This window comes from Entelurus aequoreus, linkage group LG15 (genome assembly GCF_033978785.1).
Source record: "Entelurus aequoreus isolate RoL-2023_Sb linkage group LG15, RoL_Eaeq_v1.1, whole genome shotgun sequence".
Classification (NCBI taxonomy): domain Eukaryota; kingdom Metazoa; phylum Chordata; class Actinopteri; order Syngnathiformes; family Syngnathidae; genus Entelurus; species Entelurus aequoreus.
This window is the reverse complement of record NC_084745.1, coordinates 44,505,440-44,527,055: the sequence shown is the minus strand read 5'-3', so window position 1 is coordinate 44,527,055 and position 21,616 is coordinate 44,505,440. Positions and strand designations below refer to the sequence as shown.

General features: G+C 37.6%; 1 protein-coding gene across 1 annotated transcript in view; it reads left to right on the top strand.

Moving 5' to 3' along the window:
- Nucleotides 1-741: 741 nt before the first annotated feature.
- Nucleotides 742-21,616, top strand: part of LOC133630322 (uncharacterized) — an 84,497-nt gene continuing 63,622 nt past the window's right edge. Inside the window, exons 1-5 of the mRNA XM_062021885.1 lie at nt 742-768; nt 1,787-1,946; nt 3,800-3,951; nt 8,659-8,775; nt 9,993-10,094. Of these exons, the coding sequence (XP_061877869.1) occupies nt 742-768; nt 1,787-1,946; nt 3,800-3,951; nt 8,659-8,775; nt 9,993-10,094 (558 nt within the window). The remainder of the gene's footprint in view (nt 769-1,786; nt 1,947-3,799; nt 3,952-8,658; nt 8,776-9,992; nt 10,095-21,616) is intronic.

The window sequence follows — 21,616 nt, the reverse complement described above, 5'->3', positions numbered from 1 at the left end:
AAATACCTTCAAATAAGTATATTCTCACTAATAACAAGTGCACTTTTCTTGGTAGAAAAAAAAGAGACCTTTTTGCTCAATATGTTGAAAAATATTTTTAAAATAAGTAAATGCTAGTGCCATTATCTTGACATAATGATATGCGCTCGGCATCATGATTTTTTTTTTCATGCTTGAAGTAAGAAATTATTACTTTAAAAAAGTAGTTTTATACTTGTGAGTGTTGATGACACAGCTTTGCAACAGTTGATATTCTAGTTCCAAGCATTTTTTACTCAATATAGGTCATAAAATCTCAGCAACAAGTTCTAATATCTTACTGAGATCATTTAGGACCAAAACCCTTAAAACAGGTAAAAGACTCTAACATAAAATCTGCTTAGTGAGAAGAATGATCTTATCAGACACAAAATAAGCACATATAACCCTTATTTGAGATATTTAATCTTACTTAGATTTTAGTTTTTGCAGTGTAGTGTTGGAGCTGGTTACTTTGTAGTATTTAGTGTAGTTCGGTGGTTAGCTTTGGGCGCCTCACGATTCGATTCCGACCCTTGGGGTGATGATTTGATTCAGAATCGTTTCTCAAATCAGCACGATTCTTGTCATATATTGTTTAGTATATAGATTATAATAAAAAGCTCCTCTTTGCAGCTGACGTACGACCTAAAAAACGTGTTTTTGACCAGTTGACGTGCCGCTTCTCGTCTCTGCCCCCCTCTCCTGCACGGAGAGGTTACCATGTGGCGATGGAAAATCTCCGAAGAGGTACCAGTCTGGAGGACCCGCTAGCTGTTCTACGCATACATGCCAACTCTCCAGATTTTCCCGGGAGACTCACGAATTTCAGTGCCCCTCCCGAAAATCTCCCGGGGCAACCATTCTCCCGAATTTCTCCCGATTTCCACCCGGACAACAATATTGGGGGCGTGCCTTAAAGGCACTGCCTTTAGCGTCCTCTCTCACCTGAAAAGGAGACTATTATATATGTCTCCATTATCCATAGGTTTATCTATAACTTATAAAGTAGGCAGGCACGGAGCTATTTCTCAGCGTGTGTTTAATCCAGCCGGCACGTTAATACACTGACACACATCCGGATTCCCATCATGCATTGCTTCAAAACTACGGCAAGTAGTAATGTCCAAAAACATAACAGAGACGAAGCAGAAGAAGGAAGAAGAGACACGGCGACGAGGAGTAAGAAGAAGAAGTACGCTTGCAAGTTCCAAAATGATTGGAAAAAATAATTTCAGTTCAACCAGGACAGCTCGAAGGGGAAGGGGTATGCTGCCTGCACATTTTGTAGATCACACTTCTCCATTGAACACGGTGGCCGAACGGATATACTCATTTATGAACAGATTATTTATATATATATATATATATATATATATATATATATATATATATATATATATATAAAAGAAATACTTGAAAATATATACACATGAATCCCGAGGTCTCAAGGTTGGCAAGTATGGTTCTACATTCTAAGTCCACTCCTCTATGAAGACTTCCTATGACCCTCCGCTAGCCGCCCTATGGCCTGGACTCTCACGCTATTATAGACTTGTATGAACCAGTTGTAGGGAGGGTTTGGAGCGAGCCGGCGTCAAAAAGCTAGTCCGAGGGTAGGTTCCATACAACGTTGAGTGTTATGACCCTCTACCTACGTACATCTGGACGGAGCAAAGTGGGCTGACAGTTGAAAAAAGGTGGTCTACAGTCATGTGATCGATTCATCCGCAGCCCCTCTCTGAGTGTATGCACAACCACGCTGCAGGTGTGCCGCCTGGACTTTGAAGCCGCTATGATGGATCTTCTGGACAAACGTGAGATTAAAGGCGGTGATGCCAGCAGACAGGAAGCGTGTCAGCATGCCCTTGCAGCGCTGACAGGAAGCCTCATTGACTGTAGTATTAACGCACGCTCTCGTGGACGTGGTACAAAACATCTATTATTCCCCTTCGCAAACACAAAGAACAGTCGGTAATAGTCTCCTCGCTTCCCTATTCCCTGGCCCGTCTTGTGTGGCGGGAGCTTTCGTTTGTGCCTGCATGCCTCAGCCTTTCCTCCACGCACGTCGCCATGGAGACATGCTTGGATCTGTCACACTCTTTGTACACTCCAAGTCCAAGTGGAGAAGAAAGTTCCGTCTCCATTAGACAGTATTTACTCAATCTTGTTGTGTTAGCACAGGGGTGTCCAAATTTTTCTGAAAAAAAATTAAAAATAATATAATATAATATAAAATATATATATATATACATATATATATATATATATATATATATATATATATATATATATATATATATATATATATATATATATATATATATATATATATATATATATATATATATATATATATATATATATATATATACCGGTATATATATATATATATATATATATATATATATATATATATATATATAAATATATATACACACATTCTCATTCAATGTGTTTTCTTTATTTTCATGACTACTTACATTGTAGATTGTCACTGAAGGCATCAAAACTGCTTTGCACACTCTTGGTATTCTCTCGATGAGCTTCAAGAGGTAGTCACCTGAAATGGTTTTCACTTCACTGGTGTGCTTGAAGCTCATCGAGAGAATGCAAAGAGTGTGCAAAGCAGTAATCAGAGCAAAGGGTGGCTATTTTGAAGAAACTAGAATATAAAAACATGTTCTCAGTTATTTCACATAACTCCATATATGTTCATTCATAGTTTTGATGCCTTCAGTGACAATCTACAATGTAAATAGTCATGAAAATAAAGAAAACGAATTGAATGAGAAGATGTGTACTGTGTATATACTGTATATATATATGTATGTATATATATATATATATATATATATATATATATATATATATATATATCACATGTACTGTATATATACATATACATATATATATATATATATACATATATATATATATATATATATATATATATATATATATATATATATATATATATATATATATATATATATATATATATATATATATATATATATATAAAATAGTTAAACTCCTACCTTGTTTACTTCTGTGACGATCTCTTTAAAGCTTTGTAATCAATCAGAAATATCAAGCAGCTAAAAGTCAAACATGGATAAGTGTGGAGAGAGTTTTGCATTTTTCCCATCATGCCTTGCAATGGACAAATGGGTATAATTTAAAATGCTTAATGGTGATAGGAAATGTTTTGTTTATAATATGCACAAAGTTCAGTGAGCAGGTTTTTGTGATGGTTGAACATTTTTTTCTGCACCATGACTAGGAAAGGTTGTTTGGATTGGGTCATATAAATCAATGCTGTACCTTTAACAATCAATTAATTGCTGTGTGTGGGATGTCAATAATGTACAGAAAAAGGACCTTGACTTTAGGTACTTACATTGTCTACAAGATTATGACAATTTGCATTTTGTCAGAACCTTGGGTATTTAAATTTAAGGTTGCCCTTAAAATTAGACTCGAAGTGAACCAGTGCTGTCGTCTCCCGGGCCAAATTAAAGATGCCAACAGGCAGCATTTGGCCCGCAGGCCGGGGTTTGGACACCCCTGTGTTAGGACAGCGTAGACCAGATTAATCCAACCAGTTTAAACCGGCCCGCCAGATTCAGTTTGCTTAATATAAAAATGAGCTGCATTTTTTTAAATGAAAGAAACTGCTCTTCTGAATGTGTCTACTGGATGTCATAGTAGCAATTTAAGTGTAACATACATCACACATGACATGTTTAATAAAGATGACGTGTCAGCTGACTTCAAGCGCCCTCTGGATTGGCTGCCGCTGTTACAATCAGCGCAGGTGCGAGCAATCAGCAGCTTCTGTTGCAGCTGGCAACAAAATGGCGGCAGAATGGACGCACAATACCTTCTTTAATTGTAAATTATCCACTCAACGGAGAAAATAACGAAACGGTAAGATGCAAAGACTTATGTCAACATGAAAATCATCTTTCTAGTTAGAGATCCGTGCAGCGCTCACTATTGGTTGAATTAGTGATGCGCAGCCTGAACTCACTGTAAAAATGTGTAATTCTACATATGTTGTTTCTTCTATTTTATTTAATGCTTAAATATACTTAACTTGTAGTTGTGTTACCTTGATTTTGGCTATTATGTTGTCAATTTGATAATTGTTTTGTTTATATTATAATTAATGTCATATTTGAAGGATGAAAAGTGATTGTGTGATTAATCTTCCCTTTATACGTCATTAAATACTGTGATTAATCACATTAATCATGTATAAAGTTCTAAAAACCATGATTGGAGACACAAGCATGGTAATTGTATGAGTTTGAGTTTATTTGGAACATGTAAGCATACAACATGATGCATCACAATTCCCAGTTTCTCTTTTCAACATGTCCGAAAAGGAGTAGGAAGAAGCAGAGCTTGTTTAATCCTACCCCTTTTCTTTTACATAACAGTTGCTAAAACTTTTTGTTCACTTCCTGTTCTCAATTTATTCACAATATACTCCATAAATAATCCCAATAAAAATAAATAAATAATACTCGAAGTAAGTCACATTTCATATAGTGACATGAGTAAGATTATTTTGAGAATGAATGGATGAAATAAATTCAGAATGTTTATCATGGTTCTTCTTCTTTGTACTTTGTAAACACTTTAAGTTTGAAGAGTTTCTTGAAGTGGATCATATTAGTACATTGTTTGATTGCTTTGCTTAATCCATTCCATTATTTCATTCTGATATACTGAAGGTCTTAAGTGTTGTACGTGCATACAAATGTTTTAGATTACATATTTCTCTAAGATTATATTTCTCCTTTTTTTTTAGAAGAATTGTTGTATATTCTTTGGTAGGAGATTATAGTTTGCTTTGTGTATAACTTTAGCTGTCTGCAAATTCACTATGTCGTGGAATTTCAGTATTTAATTTTGATGCAATAAATAAGGGGTTTGTATGTTCTCTATATCCAACATTATGTATTATTCTAACTGATCTTTTTTGAAACACTGTTAATGAATGAAGTGTACTTTTGTAGTTATTTCCCCAATTGTTGGTTATCTTAAATGCTAACATGAAAACAAACAGAGGTGGGTAGTAAGGAGCTACATTTACTCCGTTACATTCACTTTCCTTGAGTATTTTTGAGAAGAAGGAACGCTACTTTTTAGGGCTGCGAATCTTTGGGTGTCCCACGATTCGATTCAATATCGATTCTTGGGGTCACGATTCGATTATAAATCGAATTTTTTTTTCCCGATTCAACGCGATTCTTGATTCAAAAGCCATATTTTCCCGATTTAAAGGGATTCTCTATTCATTCAATACATAGGATTTCAGCAGGATCTACCCCAGTCTGCTGACATGCAAGCAGTCGTAGATTTTTGTAAAAAGCTTTTATAATTGTAAAGGACAATGTTTTATCAACAGATTGCAGTAATGTAAATTTGTTTAAACTATTAAATGAACCAAAAATATGACTTATTTTACCTTTGTGAAAATATTGGACACAGTGTGTTGTCAAGCTTATGAGATGCGATGCAAGTGTAAGCCAATGTGACACTATTGTTCTTTCTTTTTTTATTTTTTATAAATGTCTATTGATAATGTCAATGAGGGATCTTTAATCACTGCTATGTTGAAATTGTAACTAATATTGATACTGTTGTTGATAATATTCATTTTTGTTTCACTAATTTTGGATTGTTCTGTGTCGTGTTTGTGTCTCCTCTTAATTGCTCTGTTAATTGCAGTTCTGAGTGTTGCTGGGTCGGGTTTGGTTTTGGAATTGGATTGCATTGTTATGGTATTGCTGTGTATTGTTTTGTTGGATTGATTAATTAAAAAAAAAAAAAAAATGAAGAAGAAAAAAATCGATTTTTGAAAAATGAGAATCGATACTGAATCGCACAACGTGAGAATCGCGAATTGAATTCGAATCTATTTTTTCCCACACCCCTACTACTTTTACTCTGTTCCATTCCGATCGTTACATTTATTTATGCCACAATTATCGATTTAAGGCTTGCAAAGACGTAGTATTATGTCACTGTCACATGACATGACTCTGTTTCACCAATCCAACGTACACAAAGTACAGCTATAGGAAGCTGAAATAGGTCAGTATTTTTTAAGTACATGACAAAGTAGAAACATAGTTGTTTAATAAGTGTCAGAATGTTTCCAAAATAAAACAATTTAATTATGAGACGTGACACTGTTTGAGACAACTGATAAGCAGAAACCTCTTAAAACAGATTCCAAATTTAAATTTACTGAACTTGTGTGAGCCTATGGCTTTGCACTTTGATATATATATATATATATATATATTGCATTCTATTTTAGTTACTTTATTGAGTTTACAACACCTTGCGCTGTTTTGTACTGTTTTTGTACTTATTTTGATTATTATTTCTCAATTGTTTGTAAATGTTGGAATCTATAAATAAAGGTTTATTAAAAAAATAAAAAATAAAAAAAAACTCTTAACAGTTAACTCAAAAGCGATCTTTTTGTATGTCTCTGATGATCCTAATAACCACAAGCGTCATCGAAACATGAAAAAATTACCAACAAAATAAAAAAGCAGTGGAAAGTTGTACTTATCTGTTAGATCCGTAGCTTGAAAGATACTAGTGCTAACTCATTAGCATGTAGCATTCTCTCCCTCTACTGTATTTTCATTCTCACATAGCTAAACGAGCGGAAATGACCACAATCGCCCCCTAGTGTACGAGAGGCACACTGCGTTTGGGCAACAGCCACATGAGAGATTAGAACATGGAAACTACAACTTCACATGAAAATAGAAGCAACAGAATTATTTGACAAATCAGACTAATTAGTGCATGGAATCATGCTGAATTTAAAAAGTGATCTTTAATGATTATTTTCCAACTTGTAGAAGTAACATTTATATCAGGGGATTTCACTGAGGGCCACAGCAGTTATGGCTGCCCTCAGAGGGCCGCTTGTAACAGTGAGTAATAAATGAATATAGATGTATAAGGATTCGCCTTGTGATATTATTATACAATTGCACACGCATTTGAGCATTATGTCGTTTTTTTACGTTCTCTGTAGACAGGCAGCTCAGTCGCCATCATTTTACCGTAGAATTGACAGTGTTTTTCAACAGCAAATTCTATAAATGTAAAAATGGCACCACTGTGTTTTAACGTTAAAATTCTGGCGAATGAGAGGCCATTTTTTCATATATACGGTTGTTGTTTCATGGTGAATTACTGTACATGGAAAAACGGTACAATTGTTTTTTACGGCAATGCAGTACCTATTGTCATTTTTACAGTGTACAATTAAATGGATAACTCACTTCAAAATTATAAGTCAGTCAGATATTTATTTTATTTTAAAAAAGTGTAATGTATGATAATGTATTATTTATTGCATTATTAGGAAACACAAATAACTAAGTTTTTATTATAACAGATTATAATTACTTTCAAACCTCAGTTCATACCAATTTAACGTTACATTATTAACACTAACATTATTATTACAGATGTATTGATGAGTACTTTCCCTTTCTAAATTCATACACATTTAATTAAATGATTCAATAGAATGTAATATTTCTTTCAATATTAGATTATATTAAAGTTTAAGATCTATGCAATTTCATGCAGTACAAGTATTTTTCAGTCAAAACAGAAAAAAGGAAAACATTTAGTAAAAAAAAAAAGATAATGTACTCGACTTTCGCGGGCCACGTCAGTTGATGTGGCGGGTCAGATCTGGCCCCCGGGCCTTGAGTTTGACACCTGTGATTTATATCATGTGCTGTCACGTGTCCGTAGAAATTTTCATTATCCATGATTTTTATATTTTACGCACACACACACACACACTCACACCAGCTACAATTGTAGTCCAAGAACCATTTAAAAAGAAGTACTAAATAAATCAAAAGTTACTCACAAGTTACTCAATACGTGAGTAGTTTTGTTACGGAATACTTACTTACTCTTACTCAATTATTTTGATGACTCATTTTTACTTTTACTTGAGTCATATTATGCTAAAGTAACGGTACTCTTACTTGAGTACAATTTTTGGGTCCTCTACCCACCTGTGAAAACAAGCGATATTAATGTATTCCCCCACCAAAAAACAACATATAAACTTGTATTACCACAGTACTTTGGAGCAACCAAGCTAGTCAATTGTGCACATTGTACCTACAGACAAAGAAAAAGTGATAAATAGGAAGTTCCATACAAGGACATGTCCACAACAGGAAGGGAGCCCACAAGACGTCACATAAACAGGAAGTATGGCACGTTGTTTTGCTTTTATCATTAAAATACACTAAAACCTTTACAAATTAAAAATAGAAGAATATTAACATATTTAAACTCTCAAATAATAATGTATGGCTCTTAGGAAGCTGGAACAATATTTATTATAATGTGTGTCAATTAATTTATTTATTTAAAAAAAAAAGATTTTTGAACACATTTAATAAATACCCTGGTAATAATAATCGTGATAATTTTGGTCACAATAACCGTGATGAGATGTTTATATCGTTACATTTTAAACTATCTTATCGTAAATCTAATTAACATTCAAGCCCTTTTTTTAACTGGTGTGTATTTCTCGTCTTGTCATCCTCGTCCGGACAGAAGGGTGAAACGGCAGTGCGGCTGGATCAAAAGAGACGTCGCAGACGCTTTGCTGAACCAAAAGTTGGCTTTAATACAAGCGAGCATCAGTACTCAGGACTGCAGTTCCTGGAGGAGGTCAGGTCAAGAAAATATGTCTCCCCTAACTTGGAGAAGGCAAACCCTCAGTTTTTATATTCCTCCTTTCTGTCTCTGGGTGTGTGCTAATTCAGGAGAGCACAACCTGACCATAAAAGGAGATGTTCGCGTGTAAGTGTCTGGAAAACTACTGCTTTAAGTCATAGCTTAAATGTTGGCGTTGAGCTAGACATGTAGTCTCTTCTCAAGGCTAGGGCTATCACTTTTGAATTCCAAAGTCCCAATTAGGGCCTCTCCAATCCACCTGCAAATATCAAACTAAGGGGCCTTATCTTATGTGCTCAAACTATTTAATTAAACTTGGTGGTTTGCTTTCTCCAAGATGAATACGAACATTCACCATATGCAAAACATAATGAGTTAATAATTCACTTCATAACCTTTACGGTTCTGTTGTTCTATTTTGGCCTCTGAATTTGTGCTTTTGTAGCTTTTGTATGCTTCTTCTTAGACTCCCCGGCTTTCACAAGGCACACCTGCTATTCTGCAATTAGAGTTATTAGTATACTTTGTAATCGGCAAGTGAATTTTGGCATTTTTATTTTTGTAGACTCATCTTTTTCACTTTCTGATCTAATATTCAGTTCCTGGGGACCTGTTTTTATCATTCTTCTGATAACTGAAAGCTCTCTGGACTGGAACCTTTGGTCTGGCTCTGCACCTGAGAGCCTCTCCTGATTTAGACGTAATAACGCCAGCGACATGATCTTGCAGCTCTGCTAATTAGCGTTGTCTGAAGGCCTTGAATCCTTCATGGTACACACTAGTTAGACCTTCAAAATGACTTTTTTGAGCCCATAATGAAGCCCAAAAGGTTAAAGACTCCTGTTCTCTGTATGTCGAGAAGACTAATGACATCCAGTGTGTCCGTCAGCAGCTTGGAGAAAAAAATGGTGTCCGAAGTCCAACCACCTTTTCTTTCAAATATTTAAATTTTTTCTTGGCTTTTCCACTCTATATTAGAGCTTTGAGCATTGGCGGATACTAATATCAAGTTTAAGACTCTTAGTTCTGTTTCAGCACCCCAGGGTTTGTGTTTCTTGGTTGCCATGGGTGCTGATTATTTTCACCTGCCTCCGATTAGTGTTCGGGGTGCTCACCTGCTCCTGGGCACTAATCAGAGAGCTATTTATTCCTGCCTTTCACCACACTCAATTAACTTCTTGTTCCTGTTCCTGTGCTTGGCTCTACCCTAGCTTCCCGTGCAATCGGCACGCTTTTCTGTTACGGCTGGGTCGCATGTTTGTGCCTGGATCGTTTCCCCAAGATGCAGATGCAACTCCGGAAGCGGCGTGCAGGTAGGAACAATTATTTATTTTCATAAATCAGGCAAGAAAACAATAATAATAATAATAATAATAATGGATTATAAATAAATGATAAATGGGTTGTACTTGTATAGCGCTTTTCTACCTTCAAGGTACTCAAAGCGCTTTGACAGTATTTCCACATTCACCCATTCACACACACATTCACACACTGATGGAGGGAGCTGCCATGCAAGGCGCTAACCAGCAGCCATCAGAGGCAAAGGGTGAAGTGTCTTGCCCAAGGACACAACGGACGTGACTAGGAAGGTAGAAGGTGGGAATTGAACCCCAGTAACCAGCAACACTCCGATTGCTGGCACAGCCACTCTACCAACTTCACCACGCCGTCCCTAGATTTTATATTGCGCTTTTCTATTGTTATACTCAAAGCGCTCAGAGAAGTAGGAACTAAGGATGTCCGATAATGGCTTTTTGCCGATATCCGATATTGTCCAACTCTTAATTACAGATACCGATATCAACCGATACCGATTTATACAGTCGTGGAATTAACACATTATTATGCCTAATTTGGACAACCTGGCATGGTGAAGATAAGGTCCTTTTTTTAAAAAGTTAATAAAATAAGATAAATTAAAAACATTTTCTTGAATAAAAAAGAAAGTAAAACAATATAAAAACAGTTACATAGAAACTAGTAATTAATGAAAATGAGTCAAATTAACTGTTAAAGGTTAGTACTATTAGTGGACCAGCAGCACGCACAATCATGTGTGCTTACGGACTGTATCCCTTGCAGACTGTATTGATATATAATGTAGGAACCAGAATATTAATAACAGAAAGAAACAACCCTTTTGTGTGAATAAGTGTGAATGGGGGAGGGAGGTTTTTTGGGTTGGTGTACTAATTGTAAGTGTATCTTGTGTTTTTTATGTTGATTTAATAAAAAAAAACAAAAAAAACCCACAATACCGATAATAAAAAATACCGATAATTTCCGATATTAAATTTTAAAGCATTTATCGGCCGATAATATCGGCAGGCCGATATCATCGGACATCTCTAGTAGGAACCCATTATTCATTCACACCTGGTGGTGGTAAGCTACATTTGTAGCCACAGCTGCCCTGGGGTAGACTGACGGAACAGAAAAGCGTGCCGATTGCACGGGAAGTACTAACTAACACATTTTTATGAACAAAATTGGAGGAAAAATAGGCCTTTTGTTTACTATTGTGAGATCATATATAGCAGTGTTTTTCAACCTTTTTTGAAGCAAGGCACATTTTTGTTATAAAAAAAAAATCCGGAGGCACACCACCAGCAGAAAACTTTTAAAAATTTAACTCCACCAGGTCGTCGTGCCTTATTTTGAGTGTGTTGGTGTCTTCCTGTGTGTAGTGCTTTAGTTCTTGTCTTGCGCTGTTATTTTGGTGGCCCTTCCTGTTTTGTGGGTGTTGTCTTCCTTTGAGCGCTATTCCGCGCACCTGCTTTGTTAAGTTAAAGTACCAATGATTGTCTCACACACACACTAGGTGTGGTGAAATTTGTCCTCTGCATTTGACCCATTCCCTTGTTCACCCCCTGGGAGGTGAGGGGAGCAGTGGGCAGCAGCGGTGCCGCGCCCGGGAATCATTTTTGGTGATTTAACCCCCAATTCCAACCCTTGATGCTGAGTGCCAAGCAGGGAGGTAATGGGTCCCATTTTTATAGTCTTTGGTATGACTCGGCCGGGGTTTGAACTCACAACCTACCGATCTCAGGGCGGACACTCTAACCACTAGGCCACTGAGTAGGTGTTAGCAAACCAAGGCTATTTACGTGGTTGCTATCCTTTGTGTGGACATTGTTGATTGTCATGTCACGTACGGATGTACTTTGTGGACGCTGTAAGTTTTTGCTGTCGTCCAGCATTCTCTCTGTTTACTTTGTAGCCAGTTCAGTTTGACGTTCGTTTTGCATAGCCTTTTCCTTTCCCTTTCGTTCATTTTGGGTTTAAGCATTACATACCTTCTTTTTTTTTTTACCTGTGGTGTACATATCGGGATCACAACAAACCATCCTCGTCTCACCCGACACATCCCGACTTTTACAAAGCAATGCTGCCACCTACTGACATGGACTATTACGTGGTTACCCTGCCAAGTTTTACACAGCACAGACACTAAGCAACGGCACATTATTGGCAGATTATAATTATTGATTTGCAAAAAAATTTTGGAGGATAAATTAGGTGAAGTCGCATAATTTCCCACGGCACACCAGACAATATCTCACGGCACATTATTGTGCCACGGCACAGTGGTTGAAAAACACTGATACATGGTATGTATTGATTATCAACGATTGGGTACTATAATGCAACAAACATTATTTTTGAAGTAGTAGAAAGTACAAGCATGTTTAAATAAGGAAAGACAATCAAGTAAAACTCATTAGTCATTCCAAGGTGTGTGTGTGTGTGTGTGTGTGTGTGTGTGTGTGTGTGTGTGTGTGTGTGTGTGTGTGTGTGTGTGTGTGTGTGTGTGTGTGTGTGTGTGTGTGTGTGTGTGTGTGTGTGTGTGTGTGTGTGTGTGTGTGTGTGTGTGTGTGTGTGTGTGTGTGTGTGTGTGTGTGTGTGTGTGTGTGTGTGTGTGTGTGTGTGTGTGTGTGTGTGTGTGTGTGTGTGTGTGTGTGTGTGTGTGTGAAGCAGACATACGTTGGAAATGATGATCATGAGGGTTTATTGACTTTTCCTTGGGTGCACCGGCAGGAAGCACAGCCAGGCTAACAAGTGTAATAAAAAGTGTAATCCCAGGTCTTTACAGGGACAATATCAGAGCACTCTTTAACACCTCTATTTACCGTACCAGGATTGACACAATGCCTCAGTCAATAACTATGTAGCATTCTGGTAAAGATTTAAAAATACATATTCGCAGTTGATGCATGGTTAGGGCTGGGCGATTAGCGTATTTTTCGGAGTATAAGTCGCACCGGCCGAAAATGCATAATAAAGAAGGAAAAAAACATAAGTCGCACTGGAGTATAAGTCGCATTTTTGGGGGAAATTTATTTGATTAAACCCAACACCAAGAATAGACATTTGAAAGGCAATTTAAAATAAATAAAGAATAGTGAACAACAGGCTGAATAAGTGTACGTTATATGAGGCATAAATAACCAACTGAGAACGTGCCTGGTATGTTAACGTAACATATTATGGTAAGAGTCATTCAAATAACTATAACATATAGAACATGCTATACCTTTACCAAACAATCTGTCACTCCTAATCGCTAAATCCCATGAAATCTTATATGTCTAGTCTCTTACGTGAATGAGCTAAATAATATTATTTGATATTTTACGGTAATGTGTTAATAATTTCACACAAGTCGCTCACGCATTTGTTGACAAAGTGGTGACCCTCGCCCCATCCTTGTTTGTGAATGACTGAGCATTTCATGGAATCTACTTTTATACCCAATCATGGCACCCACCTGTTCCCAATTTGCCTGTTCACCTGTGGGATGTTCCAAATAAGTGTTTGATGAGCATTCCTCAACTTTATCAGTATTTATTGCCACCTTTCCCAACTTCTTTGTCACGTGTTGCTGGCATCAAATTCTAAAATTAATGATTATTTTCACAAAAAAAAAAATGTTTATCAGTTTGAACATGAAATATGTTGTCTTTGTAGCATATTCAACTGAATATGGGTTGAAAAGGATTTGCAAATCATTGTATTCCGTTTATATTTACATCTAACACAATTTCCCAACTCAACAGGGTTTGTAGTTCGAAAAATGGCCTATTCTTTTTCAATGGGAAAAATGACCCGGAAAACCGGAACAGCCGGGTAACTATTTAAAAAAAACATTTTTTTTGGAGAGCTCACGATTCCCGATCAAGCCAAATGTTTCGATCCTGGAACGGTTCCGATCGGATGAAAACTGTGGGCCGCCCAAAGTTTTTGGGCGGAATAATACTAAATTTTTTTGGTGTAGAATAAGATACTGCATGTGTGAATGCTTGAGGAATGTTAACCAATATTAGTCAATTCTCAGCAAAATAAGCTTTCTAATGACGTATAACACACCAAGGCACGCAAATAGGAGGCGGTTCTAAACCCCCGATTTTCGACGTAAAAATAGACTGCTCGCCGGCGGACATGAAAGAAGTTAAACGTCTTTTGGGAGGAGATGAAAGAAATGTCAGTGTTGACTATGTTTTTCATCTCTGTGATGTGACCACCGAGTGGCGGCTGCGAACTCTCCGGAGTAAAGCGCGTCAGCAAATGAGCAGGTTGATTTCCATATCAAAAAACCGAGAAGAATCTCTTGATCAGGGTCAGGTGGGGTTCACAAGTCCGCGGGAGAGTTTTCAAAATTGAACGACATGAAGCCTTGTATAATAAACGCTTCTATTGGTGATGAAAATGAACATTTTGTCACAGCAGTTTGTTTTCTGAAACGTTTACTTTTGAGAAACATTTTCTTTGCTCAGTGTTAGTCCATCCATCCATTTTCTACCGCTTGTCCCTTTTTGGGGTCGCGGGGGGTGTTGGAGCCTATCTCAGCTGCATTCGGGCGGAAGGCGGGGCACACCCTGGACAAGTCGCCAGTGTTAGTCAGCAACAACAAAACATCATGTATACAGTGTATATGGCAGCCATTTATTGAATACCTTGTACATTTGGCAGGGAAAAGGCAATATACCGTATTTTCTGGACCATAAAGCGCACCGAATTATAAGGCACATTATCGATGAATAGTCTATTTTTAAGCTTTTTTCATATATAAGGCGCACTGGATTATAGAGCGCATTAAAGGGGTCATATTATTATTATTATTTTCTAAATGTAAAACAGTTCCTTGTGGTCTACATAACATGTAATGGTGGTTCTTTGGTCAAAATGTTGCATAGATGATGTTTTACAGATCATCTTCAAGTCGCTTTCTGACAGTCTCATCCGGATGCGCCGTTTTGTGGGCGGTCTTATTTACGTGGCTCACCTTCGGCAGCATCTTCTCCCCCGTCATCTTTGTTGTAGCGGTGTAGCGTGCAAGGGCGGGAGTGGAAGAAGTGTCAAAAGATGGCGCTAACTGTTTTAATGACATTCAGACTTTACTTCAATTAATAACGGAGCAGCATCTCCTCATCCGGAAACAACACTGGAAATGTGTCCCGTGAAAAAACGTCCGACCGGAACTCTCTAATAACTGAAGTTCCTTGGGTGAATAATGCAAACGCACTACACCGGTTTGTTTTAGCACTTTTATGGCCAGTTTACTGACAGATATAAGTAAGAACTTTACACTACTTTATATTAGAGATGGCAACAGCGGAGGATGAATGCAACGTTCCCTCTAAGGTGCGCGCCTGCGCAATTGCGCACTGCTCACGCGTCCTCAGCAAATCTATGCCGCGCACAAAATCAACAAATCATTTGTTTTGTATGATTTTGCAATGCAACTGTGAGTAACAGGTGACGAAAGGCGGCCACAACAGATAAAACAATGTTTGTCAACACTGTTAAATTATTGTAACGTCTGTGGAGACACTTTAAGGAAGACAGGAATTCCATCGGTCCCTTTATTTAGCGAAATTGTCGGCCATAACCACACCAAAAAATTTGTAAAATACTTCTATCTAGCAAAACTAGTCATTGTCTACCGTACAAACCAAGCCAAACGCAACTCTTTGTCATTTGTTATATCAACAGCAGCTGCTTGCTCTCTCTCTCACCTGCACCAACACATACACTATGGCAGGGGTGTCCAAAGTGCGGCCCGCAGCTAATTGTTTACCGGCCCGCCACACATTCTGGAAATACTATTGTAAAAATAAAAAAGAACATTAAAAAAAAGTGGAATGAGGTGAAATCTAACGAGAAAAAGTTGCAATGTTGACACAAGCTGCCATGCAGGCTGTTTTTTTTCTTTTCTTTTGTCTTTCTTTATTTTTATTTTTTTGCCATTGCTCAAAAAAAAAAAAAGACAAAAAATCCATGTTATAATGAATTATTTTCAGGGCTCCAATTACTTCAAATATTTCACTTTAAAATGTTTTATGTGGTAAATATTGCATGTATTGTGTAGTAGCCATATAAAAACATCAAAGTTTTCTTTGACAAAAGCGCATAAAACAAACAAAATAATAGTTCCAGCATAAAATCGACAGATATATCTGAAGTTGATCTCGTAGCTTAAGTGTTGAAAGTAAAAGAAAAACCTAATGAAAATGTATCACTTTATGAGTGGGGCACCTTTTGGATCCCAAATATATTTATTGATTTTTTTATTTATCTTTTCACTGTGATTGCTCAAAAATATGAAATAATTAAAATCAATGGTGTCCTGCATTATTGATCTTTTATGGCTCTAATTACTAAATACTGCATATTTCAGTTTTACTATAAAAAAAACTAAGTTGTTTTTGACAGAAAAGCCATAAAACATTTTTTAAATTTGTATTACTTTATATCAACTTGAAGTTGATATAGAGATTTACTGTAACCGTTAAATAATTAAAAAATAATAATAATCTGACTTATTTTTAACATTTTAATGACTGAGACCCTTTTTATGGTCCTCGGGACCCCTAAAGGTAAAATAAATAAAAAATCCATATATTTTTTTATGGTTTGAAAATGAAAAATATCTAAATGGCCCCCCACATGCTTTAATATTTCCATGTGCTGCCCTCAGTGGAAAAAGTTTGGACAGCCCTGCACTATGGCAATTAGCCACTGATGCGTTTATTGCCACACACAAAATTGGACATCTCCAACACCTAAACGAAGTGTAAATTCCAGGTAGTTATACTATGACTCCTCAATCAGATGTGTGCTTATTCTACCGTCATTTATTAAGAATGTACATTTTTGGATATTAACCATGAAATTATGTCTAGTAGATTACAGAATTGCTAACAAAAATATTTTATTTTACAGACAGAAAGTTAATAAACACTTCATCTCATGCAACATGTGATTGTTTTAGGGGAACTAAATGTGATCTCTGAAAGGGGTACACAGTCTTTCCAAAGCAGGACCCCCACCCAGGCATAAAATACTATAGTGCATAGCTGATTAAAAACAAACAATATCTAAGTGGGCCAAATCACATATATTAGAAAATAATCTCTTGAAATTGACTACTGTCACTTGATGATTATAATAATAAGACATTTAAATTGTTATGTCGGGTTTGAGACAAATGTGCTGCTGGTATGGCCACAGTGTGCACATCTGTATTCCACTGAATGCTCAGAGTGTTTGTGTGTTTGCTCACACACATGAAAAATTAGGGGGAACATTGGATGAATGTCCCATAACAAGAAGATAAGGAAAAAGAAGAAGCTTCTCGACTACGGTGTCGCCACGGACTACAAAGGCGTATGCGTGCAATTTTTCAAGATTTATGCAGATCCCAAATACAGATCAGCAGGTACCAGAAGGTAAGGAAAGTTGTTTTTGCATTATATTGCGAAACAAAACGCCAGACAATATGTCTTATCTTATACACACATCATAATAATACTCGTATGTTGCGGCTTCACAGCTTACCAAAGTCGTACTAAAACGTTTTGAAAGATTTTTGAGCGCCGTGTGTAATGTTCTATATTTTCAATGGCACATATAAAATGTTGGTGTTGTTTACTTGAGTCATATTGCCATCATAGTGCAGCCCACACGTATCTCTTATGTTTGACTGCCATCTACTTGTCTCACTTATCATTACACCATGTACCAGATAAGATAGCTTCAAGGTGGGTAAGCTCAACCAAACTTATTCCTTACATTAGGTGCACCGGGTTATAAGGCGCAGTGTCGAGTTTTGAGAAAGAAAAAGGATTTTAAGTGCACCTTTATAGTCTGGGAAAATACGGTATATAATTACAGGTCAGCAATCACAAAATACCCCTCTTGGTGTGACGTCATCTACAGAACTGGAGCCCATTTCCCCGCATGGACATTGTGGATAAAGGCATGTAAAACTATTATTTTGGTCACTTAAAGGCCTGCTGAAACCCACTTCTACCGACCACGCAGTCTGATAGTTTATATATCAATGATGAAATCTTAACATTGCAACACATGCCAATACGGCCGGGTTAACTTATAAAGTGCAATTTGAAATTTCCCGCTAAACTTCCGGTTGAAAACGTCTATGTATGATGAAGTATGCGAGTGACGTCACTAAATAAACGGAAGTATTCGGACGCCATTGAATCCAATACAAAAAAGCTCTGTTTTCATCTCAAAATTCCACAGTATTCTGGACATCTGTGTTGGTGAATCTTTTGCAATTTGTTTAATGAACAATGAAGACTGCAAAGAAGAAAGTTGTACGTGGGATCGGTGTATTAGCGGCTGGCTGTAGCAACACAACCAGGAGGACTTACTTGGACAGCAGACGCGCTAGCCGACGCTAGCCGCCGACCGCACGGATGATCGGGTGAAGTCCTTCATCCTTCCGTCGATTGCTGGAACGCAGGTGAGCACGGGTGTTGATGAGCAGATGAGGGCTGGCTGGCGTAGGTGGAGCGCTAATGTTTTTATCATAGCTCTGTGAGGTCCCGTTGCTAAGTTAGCTTCAATGGCGTCGTTAGCAACAGCATTTTTAAGCTTCGCCAAGCTGGAAATTATTAACCGTGTATTTACATGTTCATGGTTTAATAGTATTGTTGATCTTCTGTCCATCCTTCCAGTCAGGGGTTTATTTATTTTGTTTCAATCTGCATTTGAGCCCGATGCTATCACGTTAGCTCAGTAGCTAAAGAGCTTCACCGATGTATTGTCGTGGAGATAAAAGTCACTGTGAATGTCCATTTCGCGTTCTCGACTCTCATTTTCAAGAGGATATAGTATCCAAAGTGGTTTAAAACCCAAATCCGTGATCCACAATAGAAAAAGGAGAAAGTGTGGAATCCAATGAACCCTTGTACCTAAGTTACGGTCAGAGCGAAAAAATATACGTCCTGCACTGCACGCTAGTCCTTCACTCTCACGTTCCTCATCCACAAATCTTTCATTCTCGCTCAAATTAATGGGGTAATCGTCGCTTTCTCTGTCCGAATCTCTCTCGCTGCATTGTAAACAATGGGGAAATGTGAGCAGCCTGTGACGTCACGCTACTTCCGGTACAGGCAAGGCTTTTTTTTTTATCAGCGACCAAAAGTTGTGAACTTTATCGTCGATGTTCTCTACTAAATCCTTTCAGCAAAAATATGGCAATATCGCGAAATGATCAAGTATGACACATAGAATGGATCTGCTATCCCTGTTTAAATAAAAAAAAATCATTTCAGTAGGCCTTTAAAACTGATAGTTAAAAGGTGCATTAACAAAAATCTTTACTAAAAAGAGAAGTTTTCAAATGTTGCTTAAGTTTCAACACAGTCAAGATCACGGAGGGACTGGCGCAAGTTGTTCCAGAGTCTGGGAGCTACAGCCTGGAATGCCAGGTCTCCACAGGTTTTAAAACAAGTTTTCGGGATCTTTAGAAGACCCTGGCCCGAAGACCGGAATCTGCGCCCTGAGGAGTAGGGGCATTCAAATTAAAAATAATGATAAAGGTGAAAATATTCCTCCTTGTCTCGCAGTGACGTAATCTACAGGACAAGAGAAAGCTTTAAAACTGATACGGTTAACATGAGCAAAAAAAAGAAACGCCATTTCCGGACTTTCTTGCTTGTCCATGTCCCCTTCCTTAGACCCCATAGAGACTCAGAACGCTTTACATAGTGAAACCAATCATCTACGTCTGTAAGCTACATTTAAACAAGTGTGGGTGGCACTGAGAGCAGGTGGGATCAAACCTGGAACCCTCAAGTTGCTTTTACGGCCGCTCTCCCAAACGAGCCACATATTAGTTTCCCATTTGAAGTTGAATTTCTGACATGAATGGATTTCTACACAATATTCTAGACACATGACTTCCACCTGTGTAATATCAATCAATCAAAGTTTATTTATATAGCCCTAAATCCCGAGTGTCTCAAAGGGCTGCACAAGCCACAACGACATCCTCTGCTCCCCCATACCATCACAGATGCTGGCTTTTCAACTTTGCGCTGATACCAATCCGGATGTTTCTTTTTCTCTTTGTTCCGGAGGACACGACGTCCACAGTTTCCAAAAACAATTTGAAATGTGGACTCGTCAGACCACAGAACACTTTTGATACTACGGACCGTAGATGGTGAAATCCCTAAATTCCTTGCAATAGCTGGTTGAGAAATGTTGTTCTTAAACTGTTCGACAATTTGCTCACACATTTGTTCACAAAGTGGTGACCCTCGCCCCATCCTTGTTTGCGAATGACTGAGCATTTCATGGAAGCTGCTTTTATACCCAATCATGGCACCCACCTGTTCCCAATTAGCCTGTTCACCTGTGGGATGTTCCAAATAAGTGTTTGTAGAGCATTCCTCAACGTCCTCCGTCTTGTTTGCCACTTGTGCCAGCTTTTTGGAAACATGTTGCAGGCATCAAATTCCAAATGAGTTAATATTTGCAAAAAAATAACAAAGTTTTCCTAGTTCGAACGTTAAGTATCTTGTCTTTGCAGTCTATTCATTTGAATATAGGTTGAAAAGGATTTGCAAATCATTGTATTCTCTTTTTATTTACCATTTACACAACGTGCCAACTTCACTGGTTTTGGGTTTTGTATAATGATTCTCTATAGAATGTTCTTTGTGTTCATACTTTTGGGTGTTTGGAATTGATTAATTTGAATTTACATCCGGCAAAATTGGTCCAATTTTTGTGCGATTCAATCTTTTGTCTGACTTCCTGGAATGGATTACAAACAAAAACCGAGGTACTTTTGTACTTCTGTGAAGCGTTTCAATGTTTTCAATAAGTCATAACTGACTCTTGGTTTGTAATCAGTGTTTCTTTCATCGTGTGTGTGTGTGTGAGTGTGTGAGTGTGTGAGTGTGTGAGTGTGTGTGTGTGTGTGTGTGTGTGTGTGTGTGTGTGTGTGTGTGTGTGTGTGTGTGTGTGTGTGTGTGTGTGTGTGTGTGTGTGTGTGTGTGTGTGTGTGTGTGTGTGTGTGTGTGTGTGTGTGTGTGTGTGTGTGTGTGTGTCACGAGCAAGCCTGAGTGGATGAATGCGAGCCTCTCAGCGTTCCTCTCTTTGGCAGGAACACCCTGCGTACCGTCGATTCTCAGAAAAAAAGCTCTTTATTTTGTTTTTTTTAATCCTACGCCTCACCGAGGTCACGCCACACCCGCCCCTTTCATGCCGCCACAATCGCATCAAAAATGAGCGCAAGTCTTCCTAATCAAGAGCATAAAGCTTTGCGTCTCACTACTTGACAATAAAAAAAATACTTGTAAATCAAACTCAAATCTATTCTGAAGAAAAATCAACGGCACTTTGCTTTGTGCTTTCTTGCCGTCAGAGGTCTCTTTCTACTGTTATACAAACGCACTACAAAATATCTCAACACAAGGACAAATGAATAGGAGTGATTGGAAGATGAAATGACAAACAGGGCAAAGAATAAATGTGGAACATTTGACAGGACATATTAAACCAGGCCTGGGCA